Here is a 26,333-nt window from a genome sequence, read left to right as displayed (position 1 = left end):
CTGGATCCGTTCACTTGGCCAGCTCTTTGGCATTTTTGTGTGCCAGTAACTTGTGAGAACTTCTCAGAGAAAGAAACTATGGTCCACAAATCCTGAGGAAGCTGCAGTGGATTAGAAGTGGAATAGTGGCTCACTCTTCCTTGGCCTTCCCTCTCCAAACCCAAGCTGAATATTTCAAGCTTTGAGATAGGGACTAAAACAAGAGCAGGGACATTTCCCTCTGCTGCTCTGTGCAGTGGCAGCAGTGAGGCAGAGAAAAGCTTCTCAGGGCCTCCTAGAACCCAACTACAGACCTACCATTAAAGCTGAAGATATGTTTGATGTCAGGCCACGTGAGCAGGTGGTGCAGAATCGTATCAAAATCGCCCTCAAACTGCCCAGCCCTGACTGGCCACGACTTCACAATGACAGCAGACACGAGCTGGCTGAACTGGCCCATGTTGTAGGCAGAGATCTGCTCCAGGAGATTGCTCTGCATCTGCCAGGGCACACAGAGAGGGCCAGGTGGGTCAGACTCTGGGGTCCCCCTGTGTCTGTGCCTTCCAAACCAGCCCTGTGACACAGCTGACACATTACAAATATTCCTCACGGACCTCATTTCCTGATTTCTTGTTAACATTTTTTGTTGTTGCTTTAACAAACAATCCACAGCAACTCAAACAACATCCACCTTCCCCTTCCACCACAAGGCACACCCCTGTGCAACAGAATTGCTGTGAAATTCCACTTTTCTTTCCCTTCCCCTAGCAGGGCACACACCATACCTGGCAAGCTGCAGGCACAGCCTCTACAGCACAGTTCTGGAAGCACCAGCTGATGGAGGAGTCCATCTGTGTGATCTGGGGATGCTGACAACAGTACACCAAGATCTGGTTCACTGGAGGCTCCTGAAGGGCAAAAAGGAGATTTCTCATCAACTCAAAGTGTTTCTCCTGGTAGCACAAGCCGTGCTGCTATCAAGGCAATAAAAGGAACCTGAGCATCAGCCCATTTCTGAGGGCCTGGGAGAGACAGCAAACAAATAAATGCTTGGAAAATATTTTAATGAGTTCCATCTAAAGTGTGTGATTACTTAATATCCACCTCTCCAAGCCAGGCTCACAGCAGAAAATATTTGTTTCCTGATTTCACCGTGAAAATCAAAGGCATAAAGAAATGTGTAACTGCTGTAGAAAGGAGATGAGGAGACACAGTGTGACTTTGGAAGGGACTAACACAGCTGGGTGTGCATCTGGGAGCCTGAGCAGCACCCTTTCTGCACAAGGAATGAAACGAGGCACCAGCCTGGCTTCTCTGAGCCCCTGGGTGTTTACTTTGCACTCACAGGTTCTCAAAAGCACAGAGGTGACAGTTGTTCAGAGTGTGGATTTCCTCTGAAGCACCAGGACCTGCAGCCAGGCCACTGACCAAGGTTACAGCGTGGGACATTGCCATGGCCAAAGCCACTCTGCTCCTGCTCCAAGCACAGCACAAGTCACTGCATCTGCTCTGGACAGCAGCCAAGGCTGCCTGGACTCTCCCCTACCTGCTGGATTCTCTTCTTCAGATCTGCAAGTAAAGTGTTCCTCCACGTCTGGGTGAACTGCTCATCTGGAAAGCTGATAGTCACAAACTTATTCCAGGCCTGCAGGGGACAAGCAAACCAACCCAAACCGCTGAGTGCTGAGATTTAACAAAGAAAGGAAATTAAAAGAACAATGTAGAAGAGATGCCCCACACGCCTCAGACAGTCTGCAGCCCTTCCAGATGTTTCCATCCCGAGGAAAAGAACACTCCCAGAGATGCAAAAGGCAGCTTTTAAGCCCAAAGAGCGTGCAAATGTCTCAGCTGCTAAAGGAGACTTTTGGATGAGGCACTTCCACCCTGCTGCTGGGAGGGCTGGGAGGGCTGGGAGCAGCAGCTCAGACTGGCAGGGCTGCTCTGAGCTGGAAGGCCTGAGGACAACACCAAGGGGCAGCTCCTCACCCCAGCAATGCCTTTAGGAACACCAAGGACAAGCAGAGCAGAGGTGAGCTCCAGACACTGCCCATCCCCACCCAGTCCTTACCCAGCCACAGCTGCAGAGCCCAGCAAAGAGGCAGCAGACCCACGACCCTGGCTAAGCCACAGCAAAGCCCCTTTGTACTGATGTTATCAGAGGATGACAAACCCGAAGTTCAGAGAACACAGAGAAGGCCACGTGGTGCAGGTACTCCTTCAGCAATTTCTCTTTCAGAACGTTTCTGAACCAGGCACGAGCTTCCCTCAGAGCTCCACTGAGCTGCTTTGGAACTTCCTGCACAGCATCCCCTGCAACCTGCCCCACACAGAGGGAAAACAACAAAATAAACACGGTTCAAGCGGGACAGCAACAGACAACTGATTTAAATCAGTTTTTCTAAAGAATAGGCCCAAACACATCCAGAACACGCAAGAGCCCAGCAACAGACCCAGCACTGCTTGAATAAAGAGCAGAGAGAGGCTGGGAAAGTGCACTGCTTACAGGCAGGTTGTGCTTCAGCTTGCTCCAGGAAGTAAAGACAACAAGTGTTTAAGGGGAAACAAAACCAGCCTTAAAACAAAGCTTATCACAGCAAACCTGAGCACCTGGTCTTATTTGCCATAAGAACCAAACTCATCAGGTGACTCCACACCTCTCTGAAAGGATCAGTCTTGCTCAGAGTGTGAAGTTTTCAAACTGAGACTGGTCTGACCTAACCCCAGCGTGTTGTGCCACTCCTGTGACATTTCTGGGTGCCTTGCTTGGATCAAGCCAAGAGTGCTTGGTACTCACTGCTGGGGGCTGCAGCTGGGCGACCTTGGCAAGCAGGGTGGCAGCAGTGGCAGGGATCAGGAACAAGGTCACTGTCCTGGCAGCCTTGCAGAGCCTCTCGTGCAGCCTGAGGCAGCAGGACAAGCAGCCCTGCCAAGAAGGAGCCCCCAGAGCTCTGCAGGGCAGCAGCACAGAGGGAGAGTTAATTTTCTGCTCCGAGAAAAAATAAAAAATTAACAACAAAGTAAACCCCCCGCCAAACTCAACACTGTGTGGCAGCTGCCTCCCTCAGCTGGATTTAAACCATGGCATAGAACTCCAGGATTCTTTTCTCCACGGAGATTTCAAGGCACACAGGCAGGAGCCAGCCCTGGGGCAGAGGCAGACAGTGCTCTCACAGAGGTGCACTGCACTCACCTGGCTGGGGGCTCATCCAAGGCACACAGCACTGTGTTTAGAATCTCCTCCACCTGAGACAGGAAAGGCAAACATATCAAACTGTGGAAGAAATTTTACAGACCGATTCCTGATTAGCTGAGGGAGAGGGAACTCACTATTCTTTTGCATCTTCTCCAACATTTTTATAAATACACTGTAAAATAGCAGAACTTATTTACTGGATGTCAGAGCCAATACCTGGGCAGAGGTATTTTATATGCACAAACCCAACTTCTTACAATTTGGAGGTCTCAAATCTATTATTGGTTGTAAAGTCCTACTCCTGCTCTCCTCACACCAATACAAGAGTTTTCACAACAGCAGCAAAATCTCCCAAACCAGCAGCCCCTTGCCTAACCCTCCTGTGCAAAAAACAGTTTTAGGCACATGTCTGAGGAGATGAGGATTAAAATATTTGCCATCACTAACCAAGAGCAAATCCAGCTGAGAACACCCTTCCCTCATCAATGCCATCACCCCTTCTTGCTGCAAAAGCCCCAGCTCTCCAGCTGAGGAGTCTCTGACTGCAGAGTAACCATTTTTGCCCTTGCTAGCTTTGAAGCTCTTTGTGCTGTGCCCTGCTGCTCAGCTCTGCCAAAGGACACCCAGGAGCCCAGTCTGAGCCTTCATCCCAGAGCTGGGTAAAGCTGCCAGAAGACAAACCTGAGAGCTTCTCCACGTGAGGTCAATGTTCTCCAACCTGTACAGAACACCCTGAAGAGTAACTAACAGGTCACTGGAGAAGTCTTTTATGAACTCAGCCAGGCTCCCCAGGGGCAGCACACAGAGCCAGGACTTGACCAGAGTCACATCAAATTCCATCAAGTGCTTCTTTTCTCTCATTCGTGCCAGCAGGGTCCCTCTGGAGGGGAGACAAAACAAAACCTTCAGCATTCCAAGGAACAAAGGGCCTTGAGCTTGTGCAGCCCACAGAGGAGTCTCCTCCATTCCTGTTTTGTCCCTGCAGCTGAGATCAGTGGGAGCCCCCAGGGCCCTGGGGTGGCACAGCAGAACCAAACCACTGAGCACAAGCACTCAGGGAAAAGAAACTCCAGGTCTTGCTCAGACTCCACACGAGAGGAGCAGCTTTAGCTCCCTCCTGTTCCCTGGTTGGCAGAACTGGGGGGTTGTGTTTGAGGGGTCACACTGTGCCCAGCTGGGCTACACTCAGTGACCTCTGAGCCACCAGTGTGGCTGTGCCCAAATGCCCCCAACATCCTCCCTCAACATGCTGCATTTCATACTCTTTAAAAATGACAGAGGGAAGAACAAAACAAAACAAACAAAAAACCAAAAACAACAACACAAAAACCAAACAAACAAAGGGATGAGGAGTGCACTGGGAGGAACTGGGAGCTCTGGAAAACTCACCCATCGTGCCTCCTCCTGCTTTCAGCAAATGGAAGCCCTTCCAGCCCTGCCCAGGCATCCTCCTCCACCAGCCTGTGCTCCTGCTGCAGGGGAGCAGCAAAGGAATGCAGAAGGGGAAGGACCCACACCCACTGCTCCACGTCACACTCAATGCACCTCTGGCACAAGTTTGTCAGTTCGACCTTCAAGCTAAATAAAACAAGAAAACAAAACAAACCCGCTGAGTGAAAGAACAGCTTTATCCCAGCCCTGAGAACACCCTAGGGGTGTGGGAGGCTACGTTCCAATCTCCCTATGCACCTTCAGTTCACCTCTGGGCATTACTTCAGCTCCATCCACCCCTCACTGCAGAGTGTAGCTGTCCAGGTTTAAGGCCCAGAGCTGCAGTGTTACTGAATCTCTCTGCACAGACCCTGCTGCTGGAGCACTGGGAAGATCAGTCCTTTACCTACAGCCCCTCCATGAGCCACCCCAGCCCTGTGACAGCCACACAGAGAAGGACTCCAGGAAGAAATGCAATGGCTGCAGCTGTGTGAGTGAAGAACTCTAAATCCAGTTCCAGGTAAGCAGTCAGATTCCAACCTGGCAAACTGGCACTCCAGGGGAAACCAACCAACAAGTGTGGAATGGTGCACTGCAGCCTTGCTTCAAGCAGGAGGCTGGAACTGAGACCTCCAAAGATACCTTCAAATGCAGCTTTTTCTCTGGTTCTCTGGCAGCAGAGAGCTGGATTCCTGCTGTTTTATCAAAGCAACACCAGCCTGGTCAGTTAGAAGGTACACGGAGCACTTACTTGGTAACTCCTGCAAAAGCCTGTTTGATGTGATGAATCTCATCCTTTACATCCTGTGGTGACACCTGATCCAAGCACAAGAGGCTGCACAGGTCAGCCAGGTCACTTTTAGGTACTAAGAATGAATGGTCCTCAGCTACCACAAGAATGGTGAGCCCCAGAGCCAGCTTGCTTTGGATGACTTTGTCTTCTGGAGCTGCTTCTGGTGCAAGGAAAGGGAGAGCTATTTTCTTCATGTATTTTAGCAGCAAATCATTCACCTGGGACAAAGAAGGGAGGAAACAAACCAAGCACAGCATTAGTCTTTCTCTTCTGAAGCCAACGTCTTCTGCCAGTTCCAGCGAGGCCACAGGACAGGAAGGAGCAGCCCCAACAACCAAAAAAGACAACGTGGCATTTCTGTCACATTTCCTAATTATGTCAAGTAAGGAATTTTGGATTCCAGAAGCCCTGCTGGCATCACTGCTTAGAACAGGATCAGGAGCTTCTCCCAAAAAGCAGGCAGGTTTGGAGCACGAGATGAGTGCAGAGTTGTTAGCGACAGAACTGGCAGCACAACTTAATGGCAAGGCTTAGGAAATCAATATCCAGACACAAGACACGCTCAGGTATGAAGTCACCACATCACAGCCCTGCTGCTGACCCCCATGGGGGCTCAGAAGCACACTGAGGTGCACAGGCTGACTGAAGCCCCCAAGGCAGTCAGTGACACCACCCCAGAAGGATCCCCACTGCTTCTGTACCTGAACTTTGACTGGAAAAGAAAAATTTACCCAGCGAGGTCAACAGCAAAATTAAAGTTTGGGTTCAGTAATGGAATGTTTTCTGTCTCTGTGCAAGAGAAGGGATTACCTGCTCTGTGCCAAAGTTTAACTCCATCCACATCATTGCCCTGCCATCAAACACCCGCTGGGCTACCGCAACGTTACGGAACTGCCTCAGCTGGCAGAAGAAATTCCTCAGATTGTCAGGACTCCAGGTTCCAAGAATGCTGAAGATACTTTCTAACATAATATTGGCAGCTATTTTCTTCCCTTCCACCACTTCCTTGTTTTTATCAAAAGTAAAGATCTGCCGAAAGTTCTTGAGCTTGGAGGGCTTTGCACACACGATGTCATCGTACTGGTGCCACTCTGGAACAGTAACACAGGGAAACAACCATTGCAATCAGGTGCCTTCTCCCTTCCAGCTGCCTCAGCAACACCCCAGCAGCCCCCTGGGCTTCAGGCAGGGCTGCTGGAGAATGCTGGGCCACAGGAGAGCAGGGACCAGCCCAAGGTGAAGGTGCAGCCAGCAGGGCTCACCTCCATTGTTGACCAGTGTGCTCTTTATCAACAAGCAGCGATTCACAGGTTGATTGGATTCTGCATTCTTGTAAATGAACTCATACTCCCCCTTCCCACAGGACACCCAGTACTTGTAAGGAATGTATTCATCCAGGATTTTTCTGCTGAGAGTTACAGTGCCTTCAATGAGGTATCCATGTTCTCCCAGATGCCTTGGAAACACAAACACGGCAAAGACAGGCAAAGGACATGTTAGGTGAGCTACAGACTCCTTTTCCAGGCATTGCTCCATTTCTAATAGGAGTGGTGACTGTTCTGTCACAAGAACACTTTAGAACAGTTTTCTCCCCTTTGCTGCAGCCCCCAGCTGTGGGCACAGTGGCTGAGGCCCCAGAGGGACCCCATTCTCAGAGCAGGGGACACTCACCTGGTGCAGTTCAGCTCACAGATGTTCTCCTTCCAGTCGGTGTAGGAAGGAATGCCCTGAGCCCTGATGAACACTTTATCCGTTTCGGGGTTGAGCTTGAAGTCTTTGGATAATATTGCATGGAAATACACTGTAACACCCTCACTGCGGCTCACAGAACTGCAGGAAAGAATTGCAAGGGGAAGAGAAGGGATTCTGTTGGCGTTTTTCAATTGCACAAATCACTGTAAACCTCAAATCAGACTCGAGCCACCAGCTGAGTGGCTGCAAGACCCATCAACTCTGGCAGCAGTTTCACTCAGACTGCTGTTTGAGCAGGCCTAGTGCAAAGCCCAGTGCAAAAAGGAAAATCGGGCTCCTAAAGGCAGCAGGAGATGCTCTGGCCCGGCAGAGTCACCTGGAATGGCCACACTTTCCACCCCTTCCAGCTCATACACATTAAGAAAACATCAAAACAGCTCTTCACACTATTGAAGCGTTGTGTGTGAGAAGCACATTTTGCTCATAAGAGCAAGAAACAGGAGAATAATCTCTTTTCTGTCCATCAGATGCTCAAGCAGGTTGAACACATCACCCAGGACATCACCTGTGCTGAGGTCCCATTCAACACTGGTTCTGTCATGCACAACCACTTCACCTCAGTTCCAAGACAATTCCATTTCCACATGTCCAAGGTACAATACTGACCCAATCCCAGCACCTCACTCTGGAGTCCTGAGTCCTCCTCACAGCAACCCCTGGTAGGGAAGAATGCTGGGGAGCAGCAGGGCTGTTCTCACCTTTCTTTAGTATTTTCCACAGGTTTCTGGTTCCTTTGTTCCTTTTTGTTCTTGGGGCTGTCTGCAGCAGCCACAGCACCCTCCTTCCTGCCAGCCTTGGCTCCTTGGCTCAGACTTGTCTTCTCACTCACACTGGGCGTTTTCTCACCTGGGGTCTGATTTTTCTCTTTTGTGTTTGCATTCTGCAACAGGGAGACAAACAATGCCCAATGAAACAGGAGCCCCTGGAAGCACAGCATCTCCTCCTGGTGTGTTGGAGATTAGAGATGGGACTCCTGGTGCAAGCAAGAAGCCATTTATTGTTTCTACAACTCCATTTATATACTCTTACAGCCTTAGGTAAAATTTTTCACTGCTAAGCAATAACCACATTATTCATGTTTCTTAGCTATAGTGCTTAACCATAGTCCTGCACCTGCAGTCTTGCATGACTTCCTTTAAACAATGCCCATTTCCTTTTTGTTTCCTCCCTTACATTTCTGTTTGATGTTCACAGGGCTTCTGACCTATCAGAGTCAAGATGCCCACATCATCCATCAACTGTGCAGCAATTTCTGCTCTGCCCATCTGCCCCCCAACACTGGTGCACCCCCAGCTTCATCCTCCTGGAAGCACTGCAAACACTGATCCCTCACTGAGGGAAGCCAGCTGGCCAAGGAAAACAGCCCATGGGGGAAGAGGAGCCCAAGCCAAACACACTGCCACACAGTCAGCTCAGCGAGCCCCAGGTCCCAGAGGATGGGGCATAAAGAAAGTGAAACCACAGCAAATTCCAGCGTCCCAGGCCTGTGTGTGAACAGAGCACAGGTACCTGCAAATCACAAAATCCCCTTGTTCAAGGAGATCCCAGAGCTCTCCAGAGAGCATGGCTGGTTGGAGAAGACACACCTCCCAGTCCTGGGGGCATCTCAGCAACCCCTGAGTGAGAGCTGGGCTACAACTGGCACCCAGGAGAGCAGAACTGAAATGAGAGCCTCCCCACATCCTCCCTGTATGCCTGGGCTGTGCTCCTCAGCCTCCCTGAGAGCACGAGCGAGTCACGCTGGCAAAGGCAAGCTGTGCCCACTGGAGCCCTCACCAGAGCTCACCCCACTCACCTTGACAGTGGAACTGGTCCCTTTCTGCTTGGGCTCCTTCCCAGCCTGCGGGCTCGCAGCCCCAGGGGCGGCCTTGCTCTCAGGCTTGCTTTGGGGGGCTCCCCTGGCAGGAGGCAGCCTGGCACTGCTAGGGACTGCTCCCTTGGCACAGGGACTCGCTCCCTGCCCTGCTGACAGCCGCTCCTTGCTGCTGCCCCGGGCCTGGGAGCCTGCTGGGGCTGCTGGCAGCTGGCCAGGGGCACCACTGCCCCGTTCCACATCATCCCTGGCTGTTCCTCCGTGCTCCAGGGCTGTGCCATCCCCCACCTTGTCCCCTGGGGCTGCGGCACTGGGAGCTGGGTCAGTCCCCCCGGCTGCGCTGCTCTGCTCTGCAGGGCTCAGCCTCTCTGCTTCCAGGCTGCCAGCTTCCTTCCCCAGGTGTGCCAAATCCCTGTTGCCTCCAGGTGTGTCTCCACTGCCATCAGCACGTCCATCAGCACCTGGGTTTGCTCCCTCACCGCCGGGGGGTTGGATTTCTTGAGGAGCAACACCTGTGTCAGGCAACTCTGTGGTTTGAGCTGGTGCTGTGCTTTGAGGAGGCTGAGAGTCCTGTTCCCCAGAGATGGACTTCTTTGCTTTAGTCTTCTTCCCTTTCTATTAAAAGAAGAAAAACAAAGACCACAGTGTCTGTTTATTCATTGCCAAAGGGAAACTCTCTGTCACCTCCTCCATTGCAGCAAGTGTCGACGTCTTCCTGCAACACAGGGCTATCAGGAAGAGGAGGGACAAGACCAGCCAGTGAAATGCAAGCAACCCTTGAGAGCTGTGTAGGTTTAATATTCAAGACTCGCTCAGCAGGAGCACAGAGCAGGGCTGCAGTGTCTCAGCTGACTCATGTAATTTGTGGTTTCCCCCTCCTGGCACCGCAGCTCCGCACGCACAGCGCAGCGTCAGCAAACACAGCGAGCTGCTCCTGGAGGAAGCCAGGCAGCAGCTCCCCGGCGTGGCCAGAGGGATGTGGGGGATGCAGCCCGCCCTCCTCACTGCACACAAGAGAGCAACAAGTCACAGCTGCTCCCCGGCAGGATCCTCACCTTCCTCTGCAGAGAAGCCACCTCAGCAGAGTCACCAGCCCCGCGCTGAGCCGAGGGCTCTGTGTGGTTCTCTGGAGCTGTGACATCCTCCAGCAGTGAGGATCCCCCTTCCTCCTTCTGTGACTCAGCAGAGGTGGGAGATCCACCTGCAGTGTCAGGGGTGGTGTTGGGCAGATCTCTTGCTCTGTCCATCAGTGACTCGCCCTCTGTCTCCTTTGTTTCAGCAGTGGAAGGATGCCCAGCAGTACCTTCTTCCTTCACCTCCTCCTCTGCATCAGGGACTGCAGGGGCCTGCACCTCTCTTCTCTCTGCAATGGAGGGAAATTAATTGTTAAACTGGAAATTCGCCCCCCAGTGGGGTCACAGCATAGTTTGGGTTGGAAGGGACATTAAAGCTCATCTCGTCCCACCCCCGCCACAGGCAGGTGCACCAGGTCACTCCGAGTCCCTGGATGGGGGAGAGAATCAGAAAAAAAGGTAAAACTCTTGGGTTCTGATACACACAGTTAATAGGACAGAAAAGGAAAGGAAAATTACAATAACCCTAAAGGAATATCCAGACCAGGTGATGCACAGGCTGCTGGCTCACCACCCTCTGAGCCATGCCCAGCCAGCCCCTGAGCAGTGGCCCTCACCCTCGGCCACATCCCCCCAGGGTTTCCTTCAGCACCATGCCCTGTGCTCTGCAGCATCCCTCTGGGCACTGGGGCAGCTCTCCTGGCTCTGCCCCCTCCCTGCCTGGGCAGCCTGGGAGCCTGAGAAGTCCTTGGCTTAGTGTAAGCACTGCTGAGCAGCAGCTGAGCCATCGGGCTGTTATCAACAGGAGCCTCATCCTGAACCTAAAAACAGCTCTGAAACAGCTCCTGGGAACAACAAACTGTCCCAGCCAAAGGCATGAACACACAGGAGCTGTTTGTTGCTCCCTGTTCAACTCCCACCAGCCACAGCACCACTCTCCCCTACAGCCTCCTGCCCTCTCCCAGGCCCTGCCAGATGCAGAATAATTAAGGAACCCCAGCATTGATGTCAGCTCTATTCCTGTCCCTGCTGCAGACACAAACGCAGCAGCAGTGCTGGCAAGCAGCCGCCTGTGCCAGTGCCTGGAGCCCAGCATGAGCAGGGACAGGACAGCGGCACCTCCCAGCTGGCACAGCCTGCTGTGACCGCTCCCACTGAGCTGAGGGCTTTCCAAGAAGGCAGAGGAAACTCCCTTTCTATCTTCACAGCTTTATCCAGTTCTTCAAAAACCTGTGGAAGGGTAGCTCCGGGCCCAGGCAGGCAGCAGAGCAGATCTTTGCCTTCTGCAGGGGTTTCACAGGCTCCTCCACACTGCCTCCACCCCAATTCTGAGAGCAAAAGTTTTGAACCTCAGCTACTTTGGATGTTCTTCCTACAGCATTCCAGAGCTGGAGATCCCAGGTTTGTAACCCTGCCATGCTGGAGTGCAGAGGGATTTGCTAAGAACTGACCCTGTGGGGACTGCAGCAGCTTGACTCTGATTTGGTGTGCTTTTCTAGGATCACATTTTCTCTGTCAACAAACCAAAAGCCATTCTGGTGGCCCAGTCATTCGGTCTTAAACAAGTAAGGGATTAGGAAACATTTCCCCCAGCAGAACCTTGTTGTGTACTTGATTCTGTCTCTGTTCAGAGAGGCAGAATTAGTGTGTTGTCAAACACAACTCAGGGGTGCGTTCCAAATCTAACAACAAGCTGGACATCAGAAATTCTATGTCAAGAAGGACTCGACCAGTCTTTTAATACAAAAGCCAGCACTACTTCATTGGTAGAATAAACTAGTCCAGCACTGGAGACCTGAGTGTGGAGACAGTGTAGGATGTGTCACCAACTGAATCACTTCCCGACAGCCACTGCGAAGGGAAGAAAACTGTCTCTGGTCAGGAACGCCAGGGGAGGTTGAGATGAGAGACTGGGAGGAGTTTGGGGCCAGAGCCGAGTGGAACGGGCTGGGCAGAGCCCAGAGGCACACGGGCACCGGAGGTGGCACAGGCAGCCCCGGGCAGTGCGCAGCCCCCGCCAGCCCGGCCCGGCCCGGCCCGGCCGAGTCCCGGGGCCACAGCCGCAGCAGGGCCCGGGCAGACCCTGCCCGGCAGCCACGGGGACAGACGGGCCCGGGGCAGACACAAACACCGGCACAGCCACGGCCGCGCCACCCCCTCCTCCGCCCGTGTGACTGTCCCGGAGCGACCCGCGGCACCGGAGAGCCGGGCTGGGAGCGCGACGGGAACCGCAGCGCTTAAAGGCAAACCGACACAAACTGCGAGCGCGCCCCCGCGCTGAGGGCCCGTGCTCCCGCCGAGGGCCCGGCTCCCCTTCCCGGAGCCCTGCCTGGGGCTGCTCCGCCGGGCAGGGCCGCGGCCGGGAGGGAGCGAGCCCCGTTCCAGCGGCGGGGCCGGGGCCGGGGCCGGGGCCGGGCCGGGCCGGGCCATGGCCGAGGGTCCCTGCCCGGGCCGACCCCACCGGGGCGGGGCCTGCCTTGTGGGCGGGGCCTGTATGCAAATACAGCCGCTCTCGCTCCCAGCGGATTGGCCGCTCTCCACCCCCTCAGGATATATGCAAACGAGCAGGGCAGATGGGCCAATGGCGTGGCGAAGGAGCGGCTGTATGCAAATGAGCCAGTTATGTGATGTGAGGGGCGGGGCTAGCCCGGCTCCCGGGGGGCGCCGGGGCACGGCGGGGGGGGGGGGGGGGGCGGCGGACAGGGGGAGAACCGGGGGGGAACAGAGGGGGTACCGGAGAGGGAGACGGGGAGATGGAACAACCGGGGGGTACCGGGGAGGGACCGGGGAGAAGGGAGAAACGGGGGTGGGAACCGAGGGGGGACACGGGGAGATGGAGCAACCGGGGGGTACCGGGGAGGGACCCGAGAAAGAACGGGGAGCACCGCGGGGTAGGGGCGTCCCGGGTGAACGGGGAGGAGATGGGAGTCCCCGGGGACGCACCGAAGGGCTCCGGGCAGATGGAGGATCAGGGTGCACCGGGGAAATCCAGGCGCTTCGGGGGCACCGGGACGGTGCAGCGGGACCCGGAGCCGCGGCCGCCCCCGCCCTGCGCCGCCCGCACCGGAGTCCCCCAAGCCCAGAAGCCCAGGCCCGCGCCCCGTGCCGCCCCGGCGGCGCGACTCACCGAGTGACCGGGCACCGGCACCTGCAGCGCCCGCTCGTCCCGCCGCTCCGCCGACTCCCGCCAGGACAAGTTTCGTTTCTCCGCCGAGCCGCCAACTTTCGTTTTTGCAGTCACGGTCCCCGCCCAGCCCCGGACCGCCCCGGCCGATCCCGGCCAATCCCGGCCCCGGGCGGGTCCCGCCCCGCCCGGCCCCCATCCCGCCGGGCGTCGCTCGGGCTCCTCTCCCGGTACCCCCGGGCATCCCCCCGGCCGGCAGGGGCGCCGGACAGGCCCGGCAGCAGCGGGGAGGGCGGCTGGGCTGGAGGAGAGCGCTCTGTGCTGGTGCCGACAGCCAAAAGCGGATTCCGCAGTCAAAAGCGGGGGCACGGCAGGTGCCCCATCCCAGATGCGGATTCCGCAGTCAAAAGTGGGGGCACGGCAGGTGCCCCATCCCGGATCCGACCGGGACCGAGCCCAAGACGGGCTCCGAGCAGCCCTGCCCTCCAGCAGTGCTCACACAGGTTTGAGCACACACTCGTTCCTAAACAACCAGCCCGTTTTACCCCCGTGGCCCCGTTTTACCCCTCCCGGCACCCCCGCGGTGCAGCAAGGGACTCACAGCTCAGCGCACCCCGGGCAGGACCCGGAGCCCCGGCAGGCGTGTGGCTCCGGGCAGGCGTGTGGCTCCGGGCGGGCGTGTGGCTCCGGGCAGGTGTGTGGCTCCCGGGCACCTGTGCCGCCCTTCAGCACCTCTGGCAGCAGGAGCTGTGCAGAACGTGCCCCCGGGCGCGGCTCACCCGCACTGCCCCAATTTGCTTTCGGTTTCTATTCCCTGGCACGCTCAGCAGCGCCCAGAAGATAACTCCCCTTCCCACACAAAAGGAAAAAGCTTTCCCGCAGGAAGGCAGAGATCACACTGACTCATTAGCAGTTTCTGATTTATTGCACCGATTTATTGGGACCAGAAGCTGAATTCCCGACCTGCCCAGTCCCACCAGGTGCTGTCCCCATCACACAGCCTGGTGCCGCCGTGCCTGTCCCCTTGGCAGGGCCCAGGCCAGGACTGCACCCCAGGGTGACAGCCCAGCCCCGACCCAAGGCAGTGCTTGGCACAACACCCCACAGACAAGATAAGGATAAAAAAGGTAAAGAAGGATAAAAACTAGTACGGAGCACAATCCCAGATGTTTTCCCCCTCCCAGAGGCGGAGGCTGAGCCCCGTGGCTGCGTGGAGGGCAGCACAGCAGCCCTGAAACAGCTCTGAGAGTCCCCCTGTGTCACCACACGAGTGGCCCAGAACAGGGAGAAGGTCCAGAATTAAAACAGTCGTTTAAAAAATGACAGCAGCTCCTGGAGGGAGGATGGCTTCGCATGGTCACTGTGGCAGGGAACAGTTTTGCCCTACAGCCCGTGTGGGGCTGGGCTGGTGCTGCTCTGTCCATCTCGCCGTGGGACCTGGGGACAGCCCAGGAGGGCAGGTGGCTCCCAGGGGGGTGCTGGTGTCACTGGGGTGCCACAGGACGTTCAGCCCAAGCTGGTCTCACTGGATGAGCCCGGTGCTCTCGGCAGGGCTGGTGGGGGGCTCTGCCCTGCTGCCCCCCAGCTCCCTGCACCGCTCTGGGACGGGGGGGAGGCAGAGTCAGGGCAAGGCTCATGTCCTGGCTCTGCCTGGCACAGAGGGAATTTTCTTCCCAGGAGCTGTTTCAGAGCTGTTTTTGGGTTCAGGATGAGGCTCCTGTTGATAACAGCCCGATGGCTCAGCTGCTGCTCAGCAGTGCTTACACCAAGCCAAGGACTTCTCAGGCTCCCAGGCTGCCCGGGCAGGGAGGGGGCAGAGCCAGGAGAGCTGCCCCAGTGCCCAGAGGGATGCTGCAGAGCACAGGGCATGGTGCTGAAGGAAACCCTGGGGGGATGTGGCCGAGGGTGAGGGCCACTGCTCAGGGGCTGGCTGGGCATGGCTCAGAGGGTGGTGAGCCAGCAGCCTGTGCATCACCTGGTCTGGATATTCCTTTAGGGTTATTGTAATTTTCCTTTTCTGTCCTGTTAAACTGCCTTCATCTCAGCCCCGGAGTTTTACCTTTTCTGTGATCCTGCCCCACCCCTCTGCAGGGGGAGCAAGGGGCTCCGTGGTGATCACCACGGATCCCCCAGGCTGGGGAGACCCAGTTCTTGGGAGGGGCTCCAGCTCACCCTCCCAGGAGCCCCCACTCTGCTGCTCTGCACCTGGACAGGTCAGATCCCCACGGGCATCCTCCAGAGGCACCTTCACCCCACCCTGGGAGAGCAGCCTGGAGCCTCACCTGCCTCCTCCCAGCTGGGGAAATGCTGGAATCCTTCTAAGCCTGCAGACAGGAGGACTTGGAGAACGGGGTCCTGAGGCAGAGAAACCTGGGCTGGGGGAGTGCTGGCCACTTCCCACCCCCTCAGGCAGAGCCCCCCGCCCTTCCCATCACCCCCAGCCCTTCCAGCATGGGCACCCAGCCATCCCAGCACCCCAGCCCTTCCCAGCAGGAGCCCCCAGCCCTCCCAGCACCCCCAGCCCCCGCTGTGTGAGATGAAGGCACTCAGGATGGTGACGGTGCCACCAGAGGAGAGTCAGCACAGTCTCAGGGTGTGAGGGATGGGCTCAGGGGTGCCATGGCCAAGGTCCCACACACCTGCAGGCCACAGAAGGCCAGCGAGAGGCCGTGCCTGTGCAGCTCCTGCAGCAGCTCTGCCAGCCCCAGCACCGCCGTGTAATCGATGCTGCTGACGTGGCTGCAGTCCAGCACCACAGGGCGCGCTGGAGATGCTGCTGGGAGAGCACAAGGTCGTGTCCCAACAAGTGCAGAAAGAGCAGCCCAGGGGTCACAGTCCCCAGAGCCAGGGCAGGGCAGCGTGGGGCAGCCGTGCCGTCACTGCTGGCACACACAGTCCTGGGGCTGGGCAGCACCTGCCACCCACAGCAGAGTGGGGCAGGAGGTGACAGCCGCGTCCCCAGGACAGGCCAGCAGTGCCGTACCTGCCAGAGCACGACTGCACACAGAGTCCCTCAGGTGCTCCACGGCTGGGAAGTGCAGGCTGCTCCCCGGCTGCACCAGCAGCACAGCCCCCTCCAACACCTGCAGGGGACACAGCCACAGGGAGCTCAGGGCTGTCACCTCCCAGGCAGGGACAGCCACAGGACTGTCACCTCCCCGGGCAGGGACAGCCACAGGGAGCTCAGGGCTGTCACCTCCCAGGTAGGGACAGCCACAGGACTGTCACCTCCCCAGGCAGGCACAGCCACAGGGAGCTCAGGGCTGTCACCTCCCCGGACAGGGACAGCCACAGGGCTGTCACCTCCCTGGGCAGAGACAGCCACAGGGAGCTCAGGGCTGTCACCTCCCCGGGCAGGGATAACTCCCGTGTCACTCCCTGCCCTCTTGGGTGGAGTGGGAGGAGCAGGAGTTCCCATCTCTCAGGGAATCCCTCCTGCACTCAGCCCAGTGCCAGCAGGGCAGGGCAGGGCAGGGGTGCCTCCCTCTCCTGCTCTCCCGTCTGAGGATATTCCCTTCCTCCTGCTCCTTTAAAGGGGTCCCTGTGCTGTGCCCGTGGCAGACTGGGGACAGCAAGAACACGTCAGGAGCATCCTGCACCCCAACACCTCCCTGCCCTCAGGAGCCCCCTCCCAGCTCCCTGGCCCTGCCACATCCAAGGGGGTGAGAAATGGATTTGTAAGAGTTCTCAAAACCTGGCAGAAAGCTCACACAGTCCTGTACAAGTGTGTGCAAACTCTGAGATAAGGTGTGCTGCCTTAGGAAGGCCATGGAATAGAGACGACATTGTTGAGAGACAGATTGAACTAGAAACAAGTTTCAACAAGTTTCAAACTATGACCTTGCAAAAAGACCAGATATTTTAGAGAATTAGAACTGTGAAAGATGCACTGTAGCATTACATCAGTAAAACTGTAAGTGATTGGTGTCAGAGGTATTAGCAGCATTGTGTGGCAGCAGCTAATAGGCTGGAAAACATTTATAAGGGACTGTAACCAGGAAATAGGCTGGCTTCTGATGGAAGGGCACTGAGTTCTACATCTCTTATGTCTCACCCTTCATTGGGACTGATAATGGAATAAAATCCTTTAAAAAGCCTCTCAGTTGCCCCATCTCTGAAAAGCTGGGAAAACCAACACGAGGGCAGGGGAGAAGCTCACCTTTATTGGGGGCCTGGCAATGGAGTAGAGCAGGAGAACCCCAGAAACCAGCAGCCCAGCCACGATTCCATACTGCACCTCCCAGAAGCAGAGCAGGAAGGTCACACAGAGGGGCACAAGGTCCAGCCCTGCAGGAGAGAGAAGCCAGGCTCGCTGTGGCTGGTCCCGGTGCCACAGGGCACTCAGTGCCAGTGCCAGCTCTGCGGGCACAGCTGGGCTGTGCCTGGGCCCTGAGGAATCCTCTCCGTGCAGGGGCAGGGCCGGCTTCGGAGGAGCTGCAGGTGGAGCTGGGGTGGGACCCCTTGGAAAGGGCCGTGAACTGTCCCCTCTGCATGACAAAGGACCCGGGAACCCTGGGCAGCCACACGATGGGCACTCAAGAGAGAGTGATGGGGCACTCAGGGACACAGACAGTGATGGGGCACTCCCTGATGGGACACTCAGAGACTGCGATGGGACTCTCAGAAATGCTCAGACCATAATGGGACACTCAGACAGTGATGGGACACTCAGAGACTGTGATGGGACTCTCAGAAATGCTCAGACCATAATGGGACACTCAGACAGTGATGGGACACTCAGAGACTGTGATGGCCCACTCAGAGATGCTCAGAGACCATGATGGGACACTCAGACAGTGATGGGGCACTCCTTGATGGGACACTCAGACCATGATGGGACTCTCAGAGACCACCCCCAGACTTTGCATGTCTGTGAGGGGATAAAAGGATAAAAGCTCACAGGCTCCTTCATTCTGGATCCCTCCTCAGAAACTCAGCTGTCATTCTGTTATTGAGCTATGGCACCATCATTAAATTATTTCAAGGATGTGCATGTCTGAGACTGCACTATGGGAAACCTGGGGCAGAGCTGGAGAGGAGCCCTGCCCTGTGTGAGCGGGGCAGGGGGAGCCCTGCAGGGGCTCAGTCCCAGCTCAGGGGGTGAGTGTGACTGCCAGAGTGGCTCCTGGATGGCTGCACCGGGGCATTGCCCACTGCCCAGGGATGCCCTCACTCTTGACCCGCCAGAGCGTCCGGAAGATGCCAGCGTCGAACATGGGCACCACGGCCGAGATGATGACAGCAGCCAGGGCTGCTTTGGGGATGTAATAGAACGCAGAGGTGAGGTATGCCAGGGACAGCAGCACCAGGGCACCTGCGGGAGAGGGACCCTGAGCCACGGGCACCCCACACCCAGGGAACCCCAGCACCCAGGGGTACCCAGCACCCAGGGGTACCCCGACACCCAGGGGTCCCCGAGGGCAGGGCTGTACCTGTGACGAGTCCTCCCGCGGGGGTGCAGACCCCTGACTGAGCATTCACTGCTGTCCTGAAACACAAACCCACCCGTGCCAGGCTGGGGGCTGGGGGCTGCTGCTGCCCCCTGCCCAGGCCCCACGCAGGAGAACCCCCTGCCCTGCCAGGGAGGAGCACCAGCAAGCCCCCGGCTCCCAGGACTGCACAGCAGGAAGGAAGGTGGCCCTCGAGGAAGGGAAGGCGGCCACCGGGACACAGGCAGAGCCCGGCCACCAAGGGGGGCTGCTGGGGACCAGGACACGAGCTCAGGGAGCCACTGGGACAGCACAGTCTGCCACTCAGGACCTTGCAGAGCTCCCTCACCACGCAGCCCCAGCGAGTGCCCTGCTGCCCCTGCTGCTACCCACCGGCCAAAGCTGCCCGTGATGGGGAACGAGGAGACAAAGGAGCCCAGGACATTGGCAACACCTGGGGAGACAAAGGAGAGGGGCTGGGGGGCACTGCTGTGTCTGTGTCCCCAGGAGAGGGGCTGGGGGGCACTGCTGTGTCTGTGTCCCTGCTGTGACCATGCAGGAGTGACTCAGCCTGCTCTGGAAATTCCTGAGCTGAGAGAACGCCCGGGGTGGGAGGCAGCATGTGAGGTAAGGAAGGGAGAAGCTCAGGTGGAGCAGGACTGCCCTGATAGGGATCTCAGGCAGCCCAGGGGCTGTGGGACACCCGGCAGTGCTGAGAGCCTCACCCCTGCCCCCCTGAGCGAGCAGCTCTTACCCAGAGCCAGCAGCTCCTGGTCGGCGTCAATCCTGTAACCATTCTGCGAGGCTGAAAGGAGATGTTGGCGTTGGCCTGAGGCTCCCACAGGCACCTGCCAGGCACACTGAGCGGAACCAGCAGTGATGGGGCAGTGTGGGCCCTGTCCTGGCCCTTGGGCACAGGACCACCCTGAGACAAGGCTCCTCCTGGGCAAATTTCAGCTGGGCACCCCACAGGAACCCAGCTATGAACCGGAGCCCAGTCCCTCCCAGCACCCCAAAAGGAACAGCACCTTCCCCGGCACCCCGAGCCCTTGCAGAGACCCCTCCCCAGCACCCCGAGCCCCACAGAGCCCCCCTGGGGGCACAGGGCAGGGCCCTGGCACAGCCCTACCAAAAGCCTTGGCGATGGCGACGCTCTCCAGCAGCCCCATGAGCGGCACCACGGCCAGCCCGACGCCCATGTCCTGGGAGGGAGGGTCCGGTCAGGGGGGCTGGGAGCCAGCACAGGCAGGGGGAGCGGGGCAGCCCCTGGCAGCACCCACCTGCAGCACGCTGGGGAAGGGGACGGTGCCGTTGGGCGCCGCCAGGGAGAAGCGCGGTGGGCGGAAGGCTGGCAGGCCCTGGGGGATGCTGCCCGTGAGCCTGAAGGGCTGGGAGCCCATCACCTGGAAGGAGTAAGCCACCAGGCCAGCAAACAGGACCACCAGAGCGTTGCGTGCTGCCAAAGGGGAGAGAGCAGCCGTGGCCCCTGCCTGCAGCCCAGGGCAGCGGCAGGGGCAGGAGATGGGGCCCGAGCTGCTGGGGACTGCCCAGCCTCGGGAAGGGGCAGGGGACAGGAGCCCTGGGACATTGTCCTCCCTGCCCCACCGCCAGGTCTTGGCTCTTGCCAGCCTGGCCTTTCCCAGTTGCAGGCTCTGCCTTCCCTGACCCAAAGAGATGATCCCCAGGAGGGGCCGGGGCAGGGGACAGCTGACACACCTGTGGCACAGATCCACACAATCAGGTGGCTGATCCTGACAGCCAGCGGTTCCGTGGGGACGGCCTGGGGCAGGCGGCTCTTCATGGCCCGGAGCCCTGCCAGCGCTGCCAGGCAGCTCAGCCCCAGCACAGCGTCCCCAGCCCTGCAAGAGGCACACCAGTGCCACCCCAAACACGCCGTGAGGGAGAGGCCAGGGGAGGGCGGCTGTCACAGCCCAGAAATCAGTCCCAGCTGTGACCCCAGGGGTGGGGAGCACTGCGGCTGCAGGGCAGGGAGCAGGGCAGGGGGGTGCTGACCTGGTCTCCCCAATCCTCCTCAGTGTCTCGTAGACCTGCAGGAAGAACTGCCTCGGGATGCCCTGCAGCCCCAGGATGTTCTGTGCAGGCACACAAAGCTGCTGACAGCACAGCCCCGTGACCACAGCCATTAGCCAACAGCGGCCTGGAGCTGCTGCCAGAGGCTCTGATTTGGGTTAACCACAAAGGAAGTGCGGCAGCCCAGCAGAGCCTCGGGTCCCTGCGAGGCCAGCGAGGGGCTGCAGGCGCTGCAAACCACCCCCAGCTTCCCAATCTGCAAACCCACCGTGCCAGAGAATCGCCCAGTGCCTCCTGCAAGTGACCAACCCCATGGCCCGGTTTTACTGGTGTCCCGGATGCCACCAGCTGGTCACCAGCAGAGGGTGTGTTCAGCTCGGTCTGCTCCGAGCAGGGCGCTCAGGGACCCAGCAGAACCACCGACAGGGGGTCCCGGGACCCCTTTGGGGCTCTTTCCCCCAGCACCAAGCCCATGGCCCAGCCCGGTGAATGTCCCAGCTGCACAGCCCTGGGAGAGAGCTGCAGAGGCAGCCCGGACAGGGCAGGTCCTACCTTGATCTGGTTGAAGCTAATGGTGATGGAAGCAGCTGATGTAAACCCCTTAATGACAGGGCAGGAAATGAAATCCAGAAGGAATCCTGCATGGGATGGCAGGCAGTGAGCACGCTCCTGAGCCCAGTGGGACAGCAGGACAGTTCCAGTGCCCCGGAGAGCAGGAAGGAACAACTACAGGCTGTGCAGCAATATCCCAAACACATCAGTGCCTGGCAAGAGCACCTCACCGAGGCGCAGGAGCCCCATGGCCAGCTGGATGCAGCCAGAGAGGAAGGCGAGCAGGACGGCATAGACGGGCTGGTGGAAGGCGTACGAGGAGACCAGCAGGGACATGATGGCCGTGGGACCCAGCGTCACGTCCTTGGCCGTGCCCAGGAGGCAGTAGACGAAGCAGCCCATGAAGGAGGAATAGAGGCCGTACTGCAGGGGGACAGAAGGGGCACTGGCAGGGCCCTGGGAGCCGGGAGAGGCCGGACACATCCCGGACCGGGAGGCTGGGCTGATCTCGGGTCACTCCAGGGCCCTTGCCACACGCGTGGCATCCTGCCCGGGAAATGGGCGACTGCCCAGCGCCAGCCCTTGGTCACCCAGCCCTGCCCTGCCCGCCACACTGCCGGGCTGCCCGGGAGCGGGGTCCCGGCTCACCCCGGCCGGAGGCAGCCCGGGGAGGTGCCCGGGTCCCGGCACCCACCTGCAGCGGCAGCCCGGCCAGCTCGGCGTAGGCCAGCGCCTGGGGCACGGCGGTCAGTCCCACGGCCAGCCCGGCCAGCAGGTCCAGCGGCAGCCACGCCCGCGAGTACCGCGGGAGCCAGCGCAGCACCGGCAGCGCCGGCCGCGGGCACCGGGACCCCGGCATGGCCGGGACCCCGGGGCTGCGGGCCGGGACCGGCGGCGGAGCGGGACCCCCGCGGGCCGGGACTCCACGGAGCCGCCGGGGCCAGCCCGGCACAGACCGCGGCTCCGCCCGCGCCGGATCTGAGCGGCCGGGGCGCCTCATGTGACCGGGGTGAGGAGGAGCCGGGGCGGCCGGAGGAGCCGCCGAGCCCCGCTGCCGGTGCTGCTGCCGGTACCGGTACCGGTACCGCTGCCATGCGGCCCTGGGCGCTGCTGCTGCTGCTGGACGCGCTCTGGCCCGGCGGAGCCGCGGCCCCGGCCCGCAATGTGCTGCTGCTCCTGGGTGAGTGCGGCCCCGCCCGGCCCAGCCCCGGAGCCGGCCCGGACCCCCCTGCCCGGGGCTGGGCACTGCGGGCATCCCGCGGCTGGGAGGGAGGGACGGTCCCCGGCTCCGCTGCATCCCCTCCGCAGCACCGCCCGGGTCACCCGCAGCCCGGGGATGCGCCCGGTGTCATCAGTGGCCCCCGCGCCCGGTCAGGGACACCCCGGGCTGACCCCGCGCCCGGTCAGGGACACCCCCGGGCTGACCCCGCAACCGGTCAGGGACACCCCCGGGCTGATCCCGCGCCCGGTCAGGGACACCCCCGGGCTGACCCCGCGCCCGTCCCGCAGCCGATGACGGCGGCTTCGAGAGCGGCGCCTACAACAACTCGGCCATCCGCACGCCGAACCTGGACGCGCTGGCCCGGCGCGGTTTGGTCTTCCAGAACGCCTTCACCTCCGTGAGCAGCTGCTCCCCGAGCCGGGCCAGCATCCTGACCGGCTTACCCCAGGTAGGGGCACCTGCGGCACCGGGCCGGGGCTGCCAGCCCGCGGCAGGAGTCACGGGCACGGCTGGACGTGCTGCAGGGCCGGGCTGGCAGCCCCGGTCCGACCGTGCCGTGTCCCCGCAGCACCAGAACGGGATGTACGGGCTGCACCAGGACGTGCATCACTTCAACTCCTTCGACGGCGTGAGGAGCCTGCCCCAGCTGCTCAGCCACGCAGGCATCCGGACGGGTAAGAGCTGGGACGGGCAGGAAAAGGGACAGGTAGGAGCTGGGACAGACAGGAAAAGGGACAGGCAGGGAGCTGGGACGGGCAGGAAAAGGGACAGGCAGGAGCTGGAGGAGTTGGGACAGGCAGGGAGCTGGGACAGGCAGGGAGCTCCAAACCAAACCTCACTGAGAGGGCTCGGTGGCTAAACTGCCCGTGGGCCGGGGAGCCCTGCCTGGACCTGTGGCTGTCCCTGCAGAGAGGGGACAGCAGCAGCCACATCCCCCCTGCACTGCTCCTGCATTCTCACAGGGATAATTGGGAAGAAGCACGTGGGGCCAGGGGCTGTGTACCCCTTCGACTTCGCCTACACAGAGGAGAACAGCTCGGTCCTGCAGGTGGGGAGAAACATCACCCGGATCAAGGAGCTCGTCCGGCGCTTCCTGCAGAGCCAGGACGAGAGGTGAGGCTGCCCCTTGTCCTGGGAATGGCCGTGGGGAGGAGGGCAATGCTTCACTGAAGATGTGTCTCCATGGCCCAGCTGGTCACTAACAGGAAGGGGCCCATTGTCCCTGGGTCCCCCCTATCCAGATTAGGTGGGGGGAGTCCTGCTGACCCCAGCTCGCTGTGGCACAGCCCAGGAAGGTCTCTGGGCGCCCCTTTGCTTCACCACCTCCACATCCCCCCTTTCCATCCCTAGGCCTTTCTTCCTCTATGTTGCCTTCCACGACCCTCACCGCTGTGGACACTCCCAGCCTCAATATGGGGCCTTTTGTGAGAAGTTTGGCAATGGGGAGAGCGGGATGGGCTGGATCCCTGACTGGAAGCCACAGATTTACCACCCAGAGCAAGTGCAGGTGAGAACCGTGGGGATGCGTGGGGCTCTGTGGGGCTGCCTCTGACAGAGCCAGGGCTGGCCCCACCTTGTCACTGTCCCCAGTGTCACAGCAAGGGCTGGTGAAGGCACAGGGGCCTGTGTCAGCCACGTGTCCCTTTCCCTGTCTCCGTTTAGGTCCCTCCCTTTGTCCCGGACACGCCGGCTGCCCGGGAGGACCTGGCTGCCCAGTACACGACCATCGGGCGCATGGACCAAGGTGGGAGCCGTGGCCAGGCTGGGGCTGAGCTCTGTCCTGCTCTCACAGGGATCATGGCCAGGCTGGGGCTGAGCTCTGCAGCCCCTCCCTGCCCCCTGAGCTCTGTCCTGCTCTCACAGGGATCATGGCCAGGCTGGGGCTGAGCTCTGCAGCCCCTCCCTGCCCCCTGAGCTCTGTCCTGCTCTCACAGGGATCGGGCTGGTCCTGGAGGAGCTGCGCCGTGCGGGCTTCCTCAACAGCACCCTGGTGATCTACACCTCTGACAACGGCATCCCCTTCCCCGGGGGCAGGACCAACCTCTACCACTCGGGCACCGCCCAGCCGCTGCTCCTGTCCTCCCCCGAGCACCCCCAGCGCTGGGGGCAGGTCAGCCCGGCCTTCGCCTCCCTGCTGGGTAAGAGCTGAGCCAGGGAGGCAGCACAGCTGTGCTAGGGGTGTGGGCTGCTCCCTGTCGTCTTAGATAGCATGAGTTCTAGTGTCATTATAGTGCAAGGATTTCATCTTGCCAGAGCTTCATACCTCCTCCATGCACTGCCTGTCCCCTGTCCTTGCAGCATCATCTGACTCCTCTTTCTCCAGATCCCACCAATCCCCTCTTTTATACCACGTGTTCTTATGGGCTACAGGGGTGGCCTGTTAAGATCAGGCCTGCTTCTAATTTTCAGTAGCTGCAACTCATTGGGGGATAAGATTACCTTCTGTACCCCCTTCATTTACCCACACTGTATCCCCCTACAGCTCCCCACCCTCCCTGCACCAAAACTCAGGGTCCTGGCCCTGGGGGCAGCCCCGAGCCCTCAGCATTGGCAGGGCCAGTGAAGGGAAGGGAGAGGAGGGAGGACAGAACAGGGTCCCCTGCAGGGACACCATCCCCGAGGACCTTTCTGCCCCTCTCTGGGCCTGACTTTCCTCCCACAGTGCCCGTCCCCGCTCTCACTCTCTTCCTCCCCTCCAGACCTGACGCCGACCGTTCTGGACTGGTTCTCCATCCCCTACCCTGCTTACAGCATCTTTGGCAAGAGGCAGGTGCAGCTCACTGGAAAGTCTCTCCTACCGGCCCTGGAGTCAGAGCAGCCCTGGGCCACCACCTTCATGAGCCAGAGCCACCACGAGGTGACCATGCACTACCCCATGCGGGCCGTGCAGCACCACCAGTTCCGCCTCATCCACAACCTCCACTACAAGATGCCCTTCCCCATCGACCAGGACCTGTACGTCTCGCCCACCTTCCAGGACCTGCTGCGGCGCACGCGGGCGGGGCGCCCCACGCACTGGGACAGGAGCCTGCGGCAGTACTACTACCGAGCCCGCTGGGAGCTCTTCGACTGCAGCCGGGACCCCGCCGAGAGCCAGAACCTGGCCCCCGACCCGCGCTACGCCGGCGTGCTGCAGCGGCTGCGGGCACAGCTCCTCCGCTGGCAGTGGGACACGGGGGACCCCTGGGTGTGCGCCCCCGACGCTGTCCTGGAGGAGAGGCTGAGCCCCCAGTGCCAGCCGCTGCACAACGAGCTGTGAGTGGCACCCCAGACAGTGCTGTGGGGCTCAGAGCCCGCCCGTGCCCTGACAGTGCTCCCATGGGGCTCAGAGCCCACCCGTGCCCTGACAGTGCTGTGGAGCTCAGAGCCCACCCGTGCCCCACAGTGCTCCCATGGGGCTCAGAGCCCACCCGTGCCCCACAGTGCTGTGCTCCCGTGGGGCACGATGGGCTGGTCCCAAATCTCGGGTGACACCACAAGGCTCTGCCCTCTGCTGCCAACACCGCCTGGCCCCAGGGCACTGAGGGATCTCATGGTGCCCTGGCTCTCAGCCAGAGGAGCCAAAGGGCCAAGCTGCCCCTCAATAAAGCCTCTGGAGGATAAGGCTCCGTTTTCACCTGGAACTGGGCACATCCCTGCAGCAGCTGCCAGCCTGGAGGCAGCAGGACAGGCCAAGGGGCTCTGTGGCACAGCCAGGGCTGCAGGAACAGCTGGGGACCCCCAGCGCTCTGGGAAATGGGGAAAGCCTTCAAGGGGCACAGAGGTCCCACTGGAGACCCCCAGGCAGGGACAGAGCCGGGTGTCCCAGCTGGGGGTGGGGGGCTGAGCACATTCAGGACCAGGAGAGGGGACAAGGACACGGCCTGGGGCTGCTCCCAGCAAACAGCAGCTTTATTCACAGTACTGCTCCCTCAGCCCCTGCACATCCCCCTCCCCAAAAC

General features: G+C 59.6%; 3 protein-coding genes across 7 annotated transcripts in view; 1 reads left to right on the top strand and 2 right to left on the bottom strand.

Moving 5' to 3' along the window:
- The window catches only part of RNF213 (ring finger protein 213), a gene marked incomplete at its 5' end in the record, with an annotated part of 42,400 nt that extends 32,192 nt beyond the window's left edge, over window positions 1-10,208 (bottom strand). The window contains 15 exons of the mRNA XM_084218800.1: window positions 298-478; window positions 765-887; window positions 1,526-1,624; window positions 2,150-2,296; window positions 2,774-2,927; window positions 3,170-3,222; window positions 3,854-4,052; window positions 4,562-4,750; window positions 5,355-5,614; window positions 6,207-6,487; window positions 6,659-6,852; window positions 7,068-7,226; window positions 7,847-8,028; window positions 8,944-9,576; window positions 10,017-10,208. Coding sequence (XP_084074926.1) covers window positions 298-478; window positions 765-887; window positions 1,526-1,624; window positions 2,150-2,296; window positions 2,774-2,927; window positions 3,170-3,222; window positions 3,854-4,052; window positions 4,562-4,750; window positions 5,355-5,614; window positions 6,207-6,487; window positions 6,659-6,852; window positions 7,068-7,226; window positions 7,847-8,028; window positions 8,944-9,576; window positions 10,017-10,208 — 3,046 coding nt within the window. The remainder of the gene's footprint in view (window positions 1-297; window positions 479-764; window positions 888-1,525; window positions 1,625-2,149; window positions 2,297-2,773; window positions 2,928-3,169; window positions 3,223-3,853; window positions 4,053-4,561; window positions 4,751-5,354; window positions 5,615-6,206; window positions 6,488-6,658; window positions 6,853-7,067; window positions 7,227-7,846; window positions 8,029-8,943; window positions 9,577-10,016) is intronic.
- A 3,904-nt stretch (window positions 10,209-14,112) lies between these two features.
- On the bottom strand, window positions 14,113-22,207 carry SLC26A11 (solute carrier family 26 member 11). Of its 4 annotated transcripts, none has more exons than XM_084218343.1 (16): window positions 21,865-22,207; window positions 21,401-21,593; window positions 21,171-21,256; window positions 20,601-20,698; window positions 20,304-20,446; window positions 19,868-20,043; window positions 19,717-19,789; window positions 19,342-19,392; window positions 18,981-19,041; window positions 18,591-18,646; window positions 18,332-18,472; window positions 17,318-17,445; window positions 16,142-16,241; window positions 15,798-15,934; window positions 15,441-15,513; window positions 14,113-14,757 (listed from the first exon to the last, which is right to left on the bottom strand). In XM_084218343.1, exons 1-16 carry the CDS (start codon window positions 22,168-22,170, stop codon window positions 14,681-14,683), a joined length of 1,899 nt encoding a protein of 632 aa, XP_084074469.1. In that variant the 5' UTR covers window positions 22,171-22,207; the 3' UTR covers window positions 14,113-14,680. The 4 variants fall into 4 exon arrangements, with proteins under 4 accessions (XP_084074469.1, XP_084074470.1, XP_084074471.1 ...); XM_084218344.1 differs by having other exon boundaries at window positions 20,601-20,680; XM_084218345.1 differs by lacking the exon at window positions 18,332-18,472.
- On the top strand, window positions 22,190-25,976 carry SGSH (N-sulfoglucosamine sulfohydrolase). Of its 2 annotated transcripts, XM_084218348.1 has the most exons (9): window positions 22,190-22,350; window positions 22,680-22,840; window positions 22,961-23,066; window positions 23,355-23,505; window positions 23,743-23,899; window positions 24,055-24,136; window positions 24,327-24,530; window positions 25,092-25,249; window positions 25,370-25,976. In XM_084218348.1, the coding sequence occupies exons 1-9, from the start codon at window positions 22,263-22,265 to the stop codon at window positions 25,649-25,651; spliced, it is 1,389 nt and encodes a 462-aa protein (XP_084074474.1). In that variant the 5' UTR covers window positions 22,190-22,262; the 3' UTR covers window positions 25,652-25,976. The 2 variants fall into 2 exon arrangements, with proteins under 2 accessions (XP_084074474.1, XP_084074473.1); XM_084218347.1 differs by having other exon boundaries at window positions 25,092-25,976.
- Window positions 25,977-26,333: the final 357 nt, after the last annotated feature.

Source organism: Fringilla coelebs (genome assembly GCF_963513975.1).
Source record: "Fringilla coelebs genome assembly, chromosome: 19".
Lineage (NCBI taxonomy): Eukaryota > Metazoa > Chordata > Aves > Passeriformes > Fringillidae > Fringilla > Fringilla coelebs.
This window is presented reverse-complemented; position numbering and strand designations above follow the sequence as displayed.

What these genes read in the sequence shown, in the direction of transcription:
- SGSH (XM_084218347.1), top strand. Translation starts at nt 22,263, where the DNA reads ATGCGGCCCTGGGCGCTGCTGCTGCTGCTGGACGCGCTCTGGCCCGGC. An exon ending in CAATGTGCTGCTGCTCCTGG is followed by an intron (nt 22,351 to 22,679) that starts GTGAGTGCGGCC and finishes CCCGTCCCGCAG; the next exon opens with CCGATGACGGCGGCTTCGAG. An exon ending in CTGCAGAGCCAGGACGAGAG is followed by an intron (nt 23,506 to 23,742) that starts GTGAGGCTGCCC and finishes TTCCATCCCTAG; the next exon opens with GCCTTTCTTCCTCTATGTTG.
- SLC26A11 (XM_084218343.1), bottom strand. Translation starts at nt 22,170, where the DNA reads ATGAGGCGCCCCGGCCGCTCAGATCCGGCGCGGGCGGAGCCGCGGTCT. An exon ending in CCAGGAGCTGCTGGCTCTGG is followed by an intron (nt 19,042 to 19,341) that starts GTAAGAGCTGCT and finishes TTGTCTCCCCAG; the next exon opens with GTGTTGCCAATGTCCTGGGC. An exon ending in ATCACGGGCAGCTTTGGCCG is followed by an intron (nt 18,647 to 18,980) that starts GTGGGTAGCAGC and finishes TTTGTGTTTCAG; the next exon opens with GACAGCAGTGAATGCTCAGT.